A 13925-nucleotide genomic window follows, 5' to 3' on the forward strand; every position below is an offset into this window, starting at 1 on the left:
GCATGAGGTCAAAAGGGAAAAAGGGTGTAAGATCGTTCCTTAAGTTTTTGTGCGACAAAAATTAGTGTTAGTGACAAAATACTATCCATATTATAACTTTTATAACCATTCATCCAATCAGAATCTTCTTTGAAGAATTTTTTTGCCTTCCAATACTCATCCAGTTATAGTAAAGACATTTTGTTTTATATGGCTATTTATTTTTTAAAAAATTCAGATAAAAAAGAAAAAATTATCAGATTTAAAATATAAATTTGAGAGTAAATTACTACAATTTGTTCCCTTTTAAGCAATAAAGTACATGTTTGGATGCCCCTTCTCAGTGTACTTTTTAACTCTGTATTCTGATTATTTAAACATGCACCAAGTCATTATGCACTTTCCCGCATTCAGATCGTGCGAACAAAAAATTCTTGTATTAAATTAATATAGAATACAGTCCTCTGTATATACAAATGATCATGAATTACATTTCGCCCAGGACCATCAGCAAAACTGAAACTTACATTCTTTCAACCAACAGTCCTTAAAAATTAAAAGAATCATATAATTGATATCGACTTAGTATAAAGAATATTATTATGTGAGGGCAATCACCAATCAGCTACTGAAGAATTTCCCTGGCTGCTATACTATTATGCTTGAAAACAATGAAGTTTTGCATTGAAGCAAATTCTATTGTATCCAAGAACCCTCTAATGCTATGTGAGCATAGCAAATAACCTTATAATTCCCCAACAAATGAGCCTAAACTTTGGTTTCAGCCACGAACGGGTAATCCATAATTCTGGTACACTCTTATGTATCCATCCCATCCTGCTGTCACAATTACTTGGCCCCACAAGTGAGAATTAGACATTCCCTTGCAAGCACTTCTCAAGAATTTGTACTCTGATTTACACATTGTAGGAGAAACAACAGTTTGAGTTTGACACGATGAGTCCACAAGAGTCTCCTCGGGCCATGTTGCAGAAACCTTTGGGATCAACTCAGACAGAAATCCGCGACTCAAGAAGAAGCAATCAGGAGAAGGCAGAGAACACCTCTGATTTACATCCTCTCCTAGCGATGGGGATAAGAGTGTTCCTGGCATTGATTCAATGCCACACCAAGGTACAGCGATGGCTGCGTTGTGGGAGAGAAAACTCTCTGAAGACCAAATTTTCTTTGCTTTGGAGGTATTTCTATCTTGGCCAGTGTAATTCCATATACATACATTTGAATCCTCGCTAACTGAGATGATATGTTTCCCGTCGGTGGTGAATGAAGCATGCATTTGACCTGCACTTCTTAGACCTGCAGGCAAAAAAGTGGAATAGGTATAAGTAACAACTAATACACTTGTCAAAAGGAAAATTCTAAGCGTAATCAATTATCAGAGGACAAATTTAACTGGGAAAACCTCATGCATGTCCATATTAAGTACTCATTGCAGAAATCCCAGAGACATGCAGAAACACATCAGGTATGCATAAATAAAATTATATGAATGTTTGTTTCTGACTTTCTGTAAGATGCAGCAAGAGAAGAATCAGGCATAGATGGGATGAGCTTCAGAAGATTTTTCAGATAAGGAAAACATGTATAAACCTACCCTTGAATTTGTAGATTACATCAACTCCAGAAAGTATACAGACATGTGAATCAGCAGAAGCAACCAATAGTTTGCTTGGGTCACTAGGTGAAAACTGCAAAATTAACCATATAAGATTAATGATCAATATTCAATAATTTTGTATAGGTTGGCATGGAAAAGAAGACTACAGAACAGAAAAAGAGAGTGGCAGAAATAACCAACCTGAAAGCCAGTGATCTTTTTCCCTGATGTCTTCTTTTTGCCTCGTAAACACAACTGAGCATCCAATTGCAGATGATTATCTAGACAAGTGAATGCAAAAATATAAAATAGATTGTTAGAATCTACTACTCATCATTTTTTAGATCATATGTTTAAACTCAGACACTATTCTATACTACAAGCAGAATATAACATGAACATCCATAGTTTGACCATATGCACATTGACCACGTAGTTATTTCAGCCAATGTAACTCCATACTTGCATTTTATTTTTGTGAAATATTAAGGCTAAGAAAAAAATATTACAGAGGAAAAGGAGGATAAGCAATCCTTAAAAAAAATAAAAGAATAAGTAACATCTAGGTGAAATGGACTTCAACATAATAAATCTACCGATCCTCAAAATAATGGAGGTACTCAAAGTAACATAGATACAGAACCTACAGCGATATATAATCATTAGTCCCTACACACTAACTTTAGACATGAACTAACAAACCAACAATCTAAGCATACTTCCATTTCCATGCAGCCATTTAAGTTTCTCTTTTTTAAGTAGCAAATGATCGCAATACATGGAGAGCATATGATAGTTGAAGATGTCCCTCTATATCCACAAAAAACATTCAATGAATTTGAAGATCAACACCTAAAATGCTTTCAAATAAAGGGGAAGGAAAACCCCTAATATATGCAAATTAAATTGCTAATTTTTTATTAACAGAACCTATACAAGTTATTTCTAATAACAGCAATGAGTATTATATGGTTCTCAAAGACATCAAAATGTAACACTATTCCAAACATCTACTGAGCCAAATATGTGCATACCTACGATATCATAGAAACGGCAATTGCCTGCCATGGTACCCACAATTGTGCCCTGGAAGAATGAGTAAACAAACTTTAGGAACAAAACAAAAGATATTTTTCTGCCACAATGTTTTACAGTTAAATATATAATGAAACAAACCTTTCCATCAGGGCGGAAGCACACAGCTGTGACTATCTCTCTGATATCAATGTAATCACTAACCCTACAGTGAACAACTTCCCATATGCGCACTTTTCCATCAATTGAACCACTGATGAAAAAATTATCATTGACAGGATTGAAATTGACACATGTAACTGCACCAGAGGAAAAAGTAACAAGTCATTATTTAGCAAAAGAGAAAAATACAGAGGAACACAATCACAGAACCAACATTATCCAAATCGCTTATCAACCAAGGCAATAGAAGCTCACCATAATTATTGTGGTAGAAAACTCTAAGACATCTGTCGATTCCTACATGCCATAGGCGCACTGTCTTATCAACAGAGGATGACAGTAGAAACTGCAACAAAGAAGAATGTAAACAACAGAAAGTTCCATTTTATAGAAAATAAAATGATAAGCAAATTTTGAAGATAGTGCAAAATATAAAAAGACAAATAAGAGTAGCTCGCTTCTATAGGAAACTAACCCCTCTTTTGGACCAAGCAAGGTCTATAATGTCACTACTGTGCCCTTGGAACTCATGCAAAGGTTTTGCTGATATGCGGAAGGTCTTTGGTGGGACAATCACACAGGTTGCTTCAGATGATCTCCTCAACTTCTCTGTTTTAACTAACTTCTCTTTATCTACATCAAGGGGAGCAACGCATGAAAAATTATTTATTTTGAAATATATATTTGACGGATCATTGTCCAGAATGTCCAATTCACTTGATCTCTCATCCTCAATCACCTTCCACACACGTACCATACCATCTTCACCACCACTAGCCAGATATTTTCCATCAAGACTGAACTTCATTGTCAAAATAACACCTTTATGTGCTTTAAACTCCTGTTCGGTGTAAAGGGAGGAAAGCTCCTTAAACCGCTTCCTATACGAATGAACTCGAACTCTTTGTATCCCACTCCTATCCACTGAATCACAGTCTTTGCATTTAGTTTCATCAAACCCATGATTATGAACAAAACAAGCAATAGAATCCAGTTTCCTTAGCCAACCCCTCTTCATTTTCCTTTTCCCAACTCCCAACAACCTTGTGTTTTCAGTGTCTCTCTGCAAATGTCTGCGAATGAACGACGATGGCCCAATATTTTTCTGAAACTCCTCTAAGCTAATCAATTGGTTCGAACCCAAAACACGCAGTGTGCTAGGAGCTCCATCCTGACCCAGCTTATCCACAATATACTCCGTTCCATCATCCAAATTCCTTATCATACACGCCAAATTTTCACGATTTTCTTGCGAGCCGGAGGCCTCATCAGACAAGGAATCCAACACAATCTGGTTTGAGGTTGAGGGAAGACCCTCCTCAATAGCAAAAGAAGTTCTCAGCACTGCCCCACTTGTTGCAGTGATTCGGTCAATCCCACAAGGTTGATCTCCCAACTCCTCCCCCTTCATTGAATAATTCAAATCAGACTCCAAACCCATCCATCTCAGGAAATTGAGGCGTCTCTGGTGAACACTTTCAAGGTTTTGTGCCCAAACCTGGTACCTAGTAACATGTCCGTTATTACCAGAACTAGATTCATCTGATTCAGAACAATCCGAACCCCCATCAGACACAGAACACAATTCCTCACGAGTTTCGTAGAATTGATCCTCTTCCTCTTCCATATCCCACCTTTCCCCAATTCCCACCTCTAATCTCAAGCAGATTCCTTTCTTAAACAAATAAACAATTCTGAGCTGGATGGATGGGTTCTACTTCAATTCGGGGAAAAGGGTGTCTGAAACCACACAAATCAGGAACAGTTATGGTGAATCCAGTACACAAAGGAAAGGGAGAACTAAAAAAGAGAACAAAAAAAAAAACATGGATTTGGATGATGAAGCGTAGAAAAACGAGAAGAGAAAGAGTGGGAAAGAAAAACATGCGATGTTAGCTGACCTGGGTCTTGTTCAAAATTGGAGCTTGATCCAGAAATCGAAACAATATTCATAGGGATCTTCGCTTTGTTTGTTTGTTCAGTCTGCACTGTGCATCCACAGGAATACCTACCCACACCCACCACTTTGTGGTACGGCAGAGAAGATTAAACAAACTCAAAATTGAGAAAAAGAAAATAAATAAATGAAAAGAAAGTTATTAGTACCAGTATTTAGTTAACATTACCAAAAAAACTCTTATTTATTAAATAATAAATAATATTATTGGAGAAAAAGAAAAGAAAAGATTGCCTCGTTGTGAGCGTGTAGTCTACGAATACAATGATGGGCTTTGGATTTTTTGGACATTTACGACTGACTGAGTCCACTCTTACTTTGAGTCTTTCCGTGTTAACGCAAACATTACATTCATTTCCGACGAATCAGATTCCTTTCTCTCCACTTTCATCGGCTCCCAATGTTTCCCACCTTTTTTTGCCATGACTATTTTAATTATAATATTCCTCGTTATTGTATCTATGAAAAATATTTGTGTTATTCTTTATTTTAGAGTTTAATTTCTTTGGTATAAAAATATTTATAATATCAAAAAAATTATATTTCTTCCTATCATATTTATAAGATTCAAATTGAAAGTAATATTTCATGATTTTTATATAACTCAGTTCATAATATCTTTTTTATCAATTATTTTTAGATTAAAATACCTTTAATTAAAAGATATATTATAATGATAAACAATCAAAAGAAAAAGAAAATATTAGTGAAGATAATAGTCTTTTTTTTGTTACAAGAGAAAAAATGACGATAGTAGTTTAAAAAAATATAAAATTAAAATACTAATTTTTTTTAATTTTTAAAAACTAACTGATTATTTTTAGTAATTACATGCTTTCAAGAAAATTTTCATCTTAATCTGTTATACTTCTTTCATCTCATAAAGTATATCGTCTTATATTTGTTACATAAATTAACAAAAACTAATAAATAAATAAATCATAATTTTATAAAATTAATCTTATTATCATTAATTCATTCTATATATTTTATTATTGACCATTAGTATTATATGAGATACAAGAAAAACAAAATATTACATTAAAAAGTTAAAATAATAAATTTTTTGAATTTTTTTTTCTTGTTAGATGACAATCACTTCCTTCATCTCCATTATAAGTAAAAAAAATCACATTTACAAAAAAAAAAATTCATTAAATTATTTTAATTCCAATTAAACAAGTTTTTTTGTTCTAAGTTACTCTCCATTAAAATAAGACAAAGTTAGATAAAATTTTATTTATATTAAAGACAGGAGGAAATATTATGAAAGGGAGGAAGTACAATACTTATTTTTAATTGTTCCATGTAATTTTGTTATAAGCGTCTTGAATCAAGTAACTGAGAAAATAATTACTAGTACTAATTAGTACAGTAAAGAAAAATAGTACCGTAAAAAAAGAAATCGATTGCAAAATGCAAACTATGAGAACTGAGAAACGGCGGGTCAAAGTTTACCTTGGAATAGATAACAATGCTTATGCCACTATTCTTCTATTTACCCTTTTATTCTAAGCGAAGGGATGTTGGTTTTGGACATTGGACTGGTCAACAAGATTTTACTAGTATTTTACCAACAAAGAGTATCTTTTCCTAAATTGAGAAAAGTCACTTGGGATTAAGTCAAATTCTGGGCTTATATAATAAAATCTTTACTCGAACTAGATAATTGAAGTTGTTTTTATAATTATTCAAAATTTTAGAATTTAGATAAAGTATGAAAAATGTTTATTTATGTAAATTGTAAAATACGCATTTAAGAGAAAAATTTAAATTATATAATAATTTAAATTTAAAAGTAAGTTTAGGAATAACATGCACTATTTTTTGAGAAAATAAAAAAAATTATTACTCTTAAATGATATTCTAATTTAACAAATGTTAAATAATAGTAACTTTTTTCTTTTTGATAAATAAAAAGGAAAAGCTATCCCCATATATAAATATTGTTGAAATTAGCTAGTTCTCTGCCGTATTTTATGATATAATCTCCCAATACCTTAACTTTCTCGTTTTTTTCTTTTATGAATGCTGATTCATCAAAATATTAGTAAGATAACATTCCTAGTTTCCTACATCTCAAGTAATTGAAAATCTTTCTTAAAAAGAGTAATTGAAAATCTGCTTCAAAAAAAAGTATTTGAAAATCAAAATAAAAAATAAGTAATTGGTCAAAGTTTTGACCATCTTGTCTAAAGGCGGTCGAGATATTGAAATGTGGATACTGATTTTTAATTATACTACCAATTTTTTTCTTGTTTAGGATAGTTTTATATAAAATATTACAAATTACAATTACTTTTAATTTATATTTAAAATTTAATTATTTTAAAGAAATCGGTATAATTGATGTTAGATAGATATTGCAATCACCTTAAATGTTACATTTAAAATAATCACTAAAAATGTCAACAGTTTTATCAGAATAATGATTTATATGATAGATGAATATATATATATATATATATATAATTGATCAGTACATTTTAGATGAATTCTTTATTATATATATGATGGTAAAATTTTCACTAAAAGATAAGTATCAGTCACTATAATAGGTAAAAACAATAATATTTATATATTTAGAAAACTAAAATAGGTATTTATTAATTGAATGAAATTTTACTTAAAAAAATAGTTCTATCCAAATTGAGTTTACTCAAAATAAAACGGTTATGTTATATAATTTAAGTTAATTAAATTGGGTATGTCAATTTTAACAAAAATACTATAAAAACTAAAACTAACAAAAATAGCATCTTTCTTCTTAAAAAATAAAAATAAAATAACATATAGTCATCATATTTGTATATAATTGACCTCGTCTAATATAGGTTGTGTGGATCATCCTAAGATTCAAGCGTAGCCCTTACCTAATTAATTTGTTATTTTCTGAAGAAAAAAAACACAATTCATTTTGTACAAAGTACATATTCTAGCAGATATGTATGTTCCTGTTCTAATCCCACACATATCAACTCAAACAAATATTTTAGGCGAAATTAATAAATAAAAGGATAGTTGGTGCTAATTAGTTGTGGTAAAAAAATAAAACATTATTTTTAAGCTTACTATAATATCTAGCAAATAAAGAACTTATATTATTTGTTTTTCAACAAATCAAAGATGCCTATGTTTTTAGTATTAATAGCATTGAATTATATAAAAAGGAAAGAAAATGCAAGTCAAAATGTTCATAGGACCAATTTGAGGGGAAGGTGTTCAAACACACAACTGAATAAAAAAAAAATCTATTTTAGATCTAAATAAATTATATTTAAATGGACGACACATTAGACATGTATTTATTGATGAATTTTTGAAATATAAATTTTTTTCTTCAATAATGTGCAAACTCCGCGTGTGTAACAATAATTGATGCTATATGAGAGAATGAGAAAGCCACTCCAACTTAGAATTCTATTTATAACACGCAAAAGATGATAGATTTATGATAAAATTGAAACAACTATCCTATCTTTCAAGTCATTTTAAAATATTGTTGTTTGTTACTGTCCTGTTGTTGATCATTTAACAATTTGACATTAAAGATAATAATTGATCAAGTCCAACTTGTATCTAACAGTTTTTCAAATCAAGTTCCAAACATGAAATCTTCATATTTGTTTCTTTCCCCTCACCAAATATTTAAAATTATTTATATTTTCAGTACTAGAAAAAAATATAATAATATTTCACTTAGGAAATTAATTAATCATTTGATCATATTTTTTAAAATTTAATTGATCATCAAATATTAAAATAATGTCCTTAATAGATATAATAACACTCATTTGTGTGACCCAATAAGTTCAATACTAAACCGTTAATATATTAATCAAATTAATATATTAATCAAGGTAAGTATCTAATAAAGCTCCTTAATTTGAATAACATTTTACTTTCAAAAACTATTAGAATAATAATATAATAATTTTTTTCATATTTATCGCTCCGGGTTAACTCTAGAGTGTGATATCATTGTCAAACTCTTTTTTGAGTTAACTTAGGATGACTTAAGAAACTCATTTCTTCTTTCATTTAATTTTTTGGTCATGATATAATTTTATTTAAATAGCTCAAACTCGTTACCAAGAATTGTTGATTAATCATTAATTCTAGAGGTATTTAATCATATCCAATATTCATTCAATAAATGCTCTAAAATATTAGGTGTCCGGAATCAAAACATAACAAATAAGTTAATTACTATGATAATCTCAAGTTAAAGAAAATTATTAAACCTCTTCTTAAAAAATTTCTATTGATAGTTTATGATAAATTTAATCATTAGAAAATTTTAATTGAGTCAGTTCAATGATCACATTCACATGTAACCCGTCTATATATGTAAATTAATAAATGAGATCTATTAATATTTATCTAATAAATATTATCATATATATATATATATATATATATATATATATATATATATATATATTAATCTATCCGAATTATTAATATATGTTATGTTTACAATAATCTTATGATAAAAAAACAATTTAGATTAAAATTTTTAAAAAAACTTATTTCTTATTATCATAATCTCTATTATAATAATAATTCTTTAATTTTAATCAAGTATATTATTAAATTGACTATTTAATCAAATAATAAAATATGACAATGATAACAAAATAATACGTTATTATTAAAACTAGAGTTGATTAGATAATAGTTTGGATCCTCTGGCATACAAATTTATTCGTAACATTTTTTATAAAATTCGAAATATACTAAAATACTTCCCATGCATAATAAAAAAAATTCAGAAATTTTAAATTCAATATTGAATATTTTCAAAGAATGTGCATATAAATAAAGAAGTGTGGGTATATCATATCATACCATATACCCTTAAAATGGAAGCTGGCATTTACTTCTAAGGGAGTGAGACTTTTTACAAAATCTGGTAAGTGGCTCATGAACTGTAATACGAACCTGGTCTTATGATGTTAATTACCGAATCCTTCTCCTCGGTTCAGTTTTTTGGCAGGGATATAAGACTAAACCTACAATAACCCTCTCTTTCTAATGTTTTGTTCTTGCATTATTAGGTGAAGGAATTATGGGTCGTTGGTAAGATTGAAATGGCAGAGGTGAAACATTCTAATGTAAAACAAGTTACATTTTCCAAGCGTAAAAGAGGTTTATTCAGAAAGGCAAATGAATAATCCATTTTATGTGGAGTAGAAATTGTTATTGTTGTGTTCTCCCTAGACAAAAACTTTTTTCTTTTGGCCACCCAAGTATTGATGTTGTTGCGGCCAAATTTCTTCAACAAAAAATCAAATGTTGTCAAACCAAATAATATCCGTGACATTGAAGGACTAAATAAATAACTATCTGATTTCGAAGCTCAAATATACGAGAAAAAAACGAAGGGTGTATGTGGAGCTTGCTAAGCAACTGAAACAACATAAAGTAACAACCTTCTCAGTATGAAGAATTACAAGATTCGTATTTAGAGTTCCAGCATAAGGTGAAGGATGAACTCGATGCAATTGAGGTGTCAAAATATTTGTTGTTCCTTGCTCAAGAACCAATAGTCGAAATAACTGAACATATCCCTGCTAAGAGAAGAAGAAAGAATTGATACTTAGTAGCATGAAAATTATATTGAGAATATAGTATTTCTTGTTTGTTGAATTTCAGTAAATTATAACGAAACAAAAATAAACTCTTTAGTTTTTGTGCCAAATGTTATTATTATGTTTGTGCAGGATATTATTTGTTTTTTTTAGTATGATTTTGGATTCAAATTAGGTTATATGAATTAGTTTTTTTCTAATTTATTTTTTAGATATAATTTGGTCCATTAATTTTTTGAGTTCAATTTTATTCTTTAATTTTTAAAATCAATTCAATTTAATTCTTCCATCTAAATAATAAGAAATCATATTATGTGAAGGTTCAAAATCGTCACAAAATAATTTTAAACCGTTACAAAATTTATATTTTTTTAAAAAATTAAATGATAAAAAAAATTGAAAATGAAGTGAGTAGAATGAAGAGGTATAGAATGAAAATGAAGTGAGTAGAATGAAGATGTAATTGAACAAAAAAAAAATTACCCTTGAATTCAAAGCAACAAAATTTGAGAAACATAATCTAAAAGGTCGTTTCTAAGCATGTTTGGCAAAGGTTTTTTTCCATTCAATTTCAGTTGTTCTTGTTTCATTTTTAAGTTTTTTATAAAAAAAAAAGTTAGATGTTTGGGAATCTTATATTAAATTTAGAAAAAGTTTTTTCTTTCAAAAAATAAGTTGTTTTTATGATACTGAAAATTTACAACCTATGATTATTTCTCAACAATTTATTTTTCCTTCCAACTGTTTTTAACTTTTTATACTCCTTTACTGGTTATTTTTTGAGTTGCATCCAAACAAAAATGATTATTTTTAAATTAATTTTCAGCAAACTTACATAAACAAAAAATAAAGTGATTTTGATTATAATCGATTATACTATAATAAATTATTATTGAAATAATCTAATTTAATGGTTTTAAATTTCATCTCAAGCAAATGAGAATGGAAAGGATCAATGACTGACGAAGCTACTGTTGTGAAACCGACGAGACTAACGCTTGAGAAGAATCAAAATCCCTCCTTCCCTGGCAATGGCATGCGGTGGCTCACACTTGAAATCTCTAAGTAAATGAATAAAATCATTAACAACTATCGGTGTATAATTTAGATGCTAACTTTATTTTTGTTCCAAACATTTAGATTTAATCTCTAAATCGATATTTAGAGTCATCAATTAATATTTTCAATATTTCATTACTAGATTTTAACTAGTGTACGTAGTATAAAATATTTATTGTTATACAACTTAATTTTTCTTCTTTCTTTTTAAGTAGCCTCACCAATAATTTGAAAAAAAAAATGTGAGTATTTTTTGGTGAAATGAGTACATATCTACTTGCTAACGAATTTTAATGATATATATATATGCTATACATTAATTGTTATTTTAGTTATATATTATACATTATTTGTTACACAAAACACAGTTTTATCCCTTGCATCTACTACTGCCTTTTCTTCTTCTTCTTTTTGTGGGTGGGGAGCATTCAAAACAAACCTCGTCTAATTTCCTAATAATTTTTTTCTCTCACATTTCTTATTTCTTAGGAACAAACGATCCTTATTGTTTGTGAAAGATAAGTAAAAGGAGGCTACCATGTTGCCATCTCAACAAAATAGGTTTGTTGACTAAATCCAATTTATTTCTTTTCTTCCATCATTTCTCTGGATGAACAAGAAGTTAGGGGACAATGAAAGATGCAAAATGTAGCCACAAACAAACCCCACCTTTCTTTTCTGTCTACATTTACTTTTTATTCCTTTTTTGTTCTTAATATCGTCATATATAATAAATTTACACATTCTTCGAGTCTTCTCAATATCATCACCTCTGGTATGTCAGCAAGATTCACCTTCCTTTTCTTTTTGTCTTCTTTTTCTTTTGTTGCTTTTGTCTTCTCATCTTTGTTCTTAATTTCCATTAGTTGCTAGTGTGGTTTTAAAACTTGTCATGTGTTGATAATTCAAATAGGATAGAATAATAGATACCCAATTATTTGAGGAAGATTTTATTCAAAGAGTAGAATATCGACAGTACGTATATTAATTGGACTTAACTTTGAGGTGTTTTCTTTTGTTCCCTTTCTCAGGTTTTCTTTTTTAATGTTTTCGTATAAATTTCTTCTACACTTTCCAACTTAATGTAACTACTATATCGAATGAGTAGATATGATCATCAGTAGTTTATGTGTAATTTAGAACATCCACCCTTCCTAGATTTTTTTTAAGAAGAAAAAAAAAACGAATCTAATAACTGAGGTAAAAACAAGAGCAAAGAAGCATCTATAAATTAAAAGCTATTAAAAGTCTAATTGAAAGAAAAGTTACTAAAATATCTTCAATCTATTACTCCTCTTTTGCTTTTTTAACCTAACGTGTTCTTTCCAGTTTTTTCCTCATCTATATTTCAGTTATGTGTTTTTTGTTTCTTTTTTTAAAAAAATATAGCATCACTTATTTTCATTCTTTACAGTTTTGAAGTTACTAAATTTAGTTTTTACAATTGTTTGATATAAGATACATTCACATTTCTTATTACCAGTGCTCTTTCTTCCTTATTTGTTTGTTTTTGAAATATAGAACTAAAAAAGTTGAAGTTCCCGTGAATTTTTCCTAACCAAGTACGGTTGTTTATCTTTCTGGTCTCGTCCCTCTTCTTCTTTTTTTTTTTTTTTTTGACGTTCTCGTCCCTTTTCATAACAACAATGTTTTTCACCTTTTCCTAGTTGATCATTAATCATATATCTTAAAGATATAGTAGCAACATCCTCTTTACACCACACCATAATATGATGAAATTCATGTGTTGGGTTGCTAATATTCATTGTCTGATCACTCTATTCATTTCAACTCTCTCTTTTCAATTTGTTTAAAATATATTTGATTTTTTTGTTACAATACAAGAACACTCATCGTCAGCCTTGACTACTAATGTTGCAATAGGGAAAAATCTGTTTTTAGATTTGATTTAGCATTAGTGAAAAACACGTTGCACATTATCAATTACTAACTGAAAGTTTTTCAGTTGTATTAAACTTTGTGTGCGTAGTTTCTTAAGTAGAACAATACGGTTCGCTAATAGTGTAAAGATTTAATAGTTAGCAGATATATCAAAATTAAATTCTAATACACAAACACAGATTCATCTTCAGCTAATTAAATATCTTAAAGGCAGCTCCATAGTTTCAAGTGAAGCACAATCACTAATCATTTTCTAATTACATGAAACTTTTAATATTTTCTTAAGTAGGAAGTACAACATGGTTCTTTTGGCCTAAAATACATAATTTTTTTAAGTATATCAACTTCTTAAATGAATTTTAATATTTTGAGAGATTAGCTCTTAATACTTAGTTGGGAGATATCTAGGTTCAGCCCCCTAAAAAAAAAATTTTATAGTTGTCACTTATATCAAAATTAGATTCTAAATTTCTAATATACACTCCAAAAAAAAAAATAGTGAAGGTAGCTTGGTAGAAGAATGTCACTATTAAGCCATTCAATTGTTGTTGTTGACTTGTTGCAGCTTCATGTATCACAAACTAATATTATTACTTGTTTACTTGAAAATTTCCTCAAA

The 13925-nt window shown here is 29.2% G+C and overlaps 1 protein-coding gene across 1 annotated transcript; it reads right to left on the reverse strand.

The window, feature by feature from the left end:
- Nucleotides 1-371: 371 nt before the first annotated feature.
- Nucleotides 372-4915, reverse strand: LOC114421097 (WD repeat-containing protein 44-like). Its single transcript, XM_028386891.1, has 8 exons — nucleotides 4696-4915; nucleotides 3270-4534; nucleotides 3050-3140; nucleotides 2774-2931; nucleotides 2632-2683; nucleotides 1799-1878; nucleotides 1595-1688; nucleotides 372-1296 (listed from the first exon to the last, which is right to left on the reverse strand). Exons 2-8 carry the CDS (start codon nucleotides 4419-4421, stop codon nucleotides 761-763), a joined length of 2163 nt encoding a protein of 720 aa, XP_028242692.1. The 5' UTR covers nucleotides 4422-4534; nucleotides 4696-4915; the 3' UTR covers nucleotides 372-760.
- Between the last annotated feature and the right edge of the window lie 9010 nt (nucleotides 4916-13925).

Source organism: Glycine soja, chromosome 8 (assembly GCF_004193775.1).
Source record: "Glycine soja cultivar W05 chromosome 8, ASM419377v2, whole genome shotgun sequence".
In the NCBI taxonomy this organism is placed as follows: Eukaryota; Viridiplantae; Streptophyta; class Magnoliopsida; order Fabales; family Fabaceae; genus Glycine; species Glycine soja.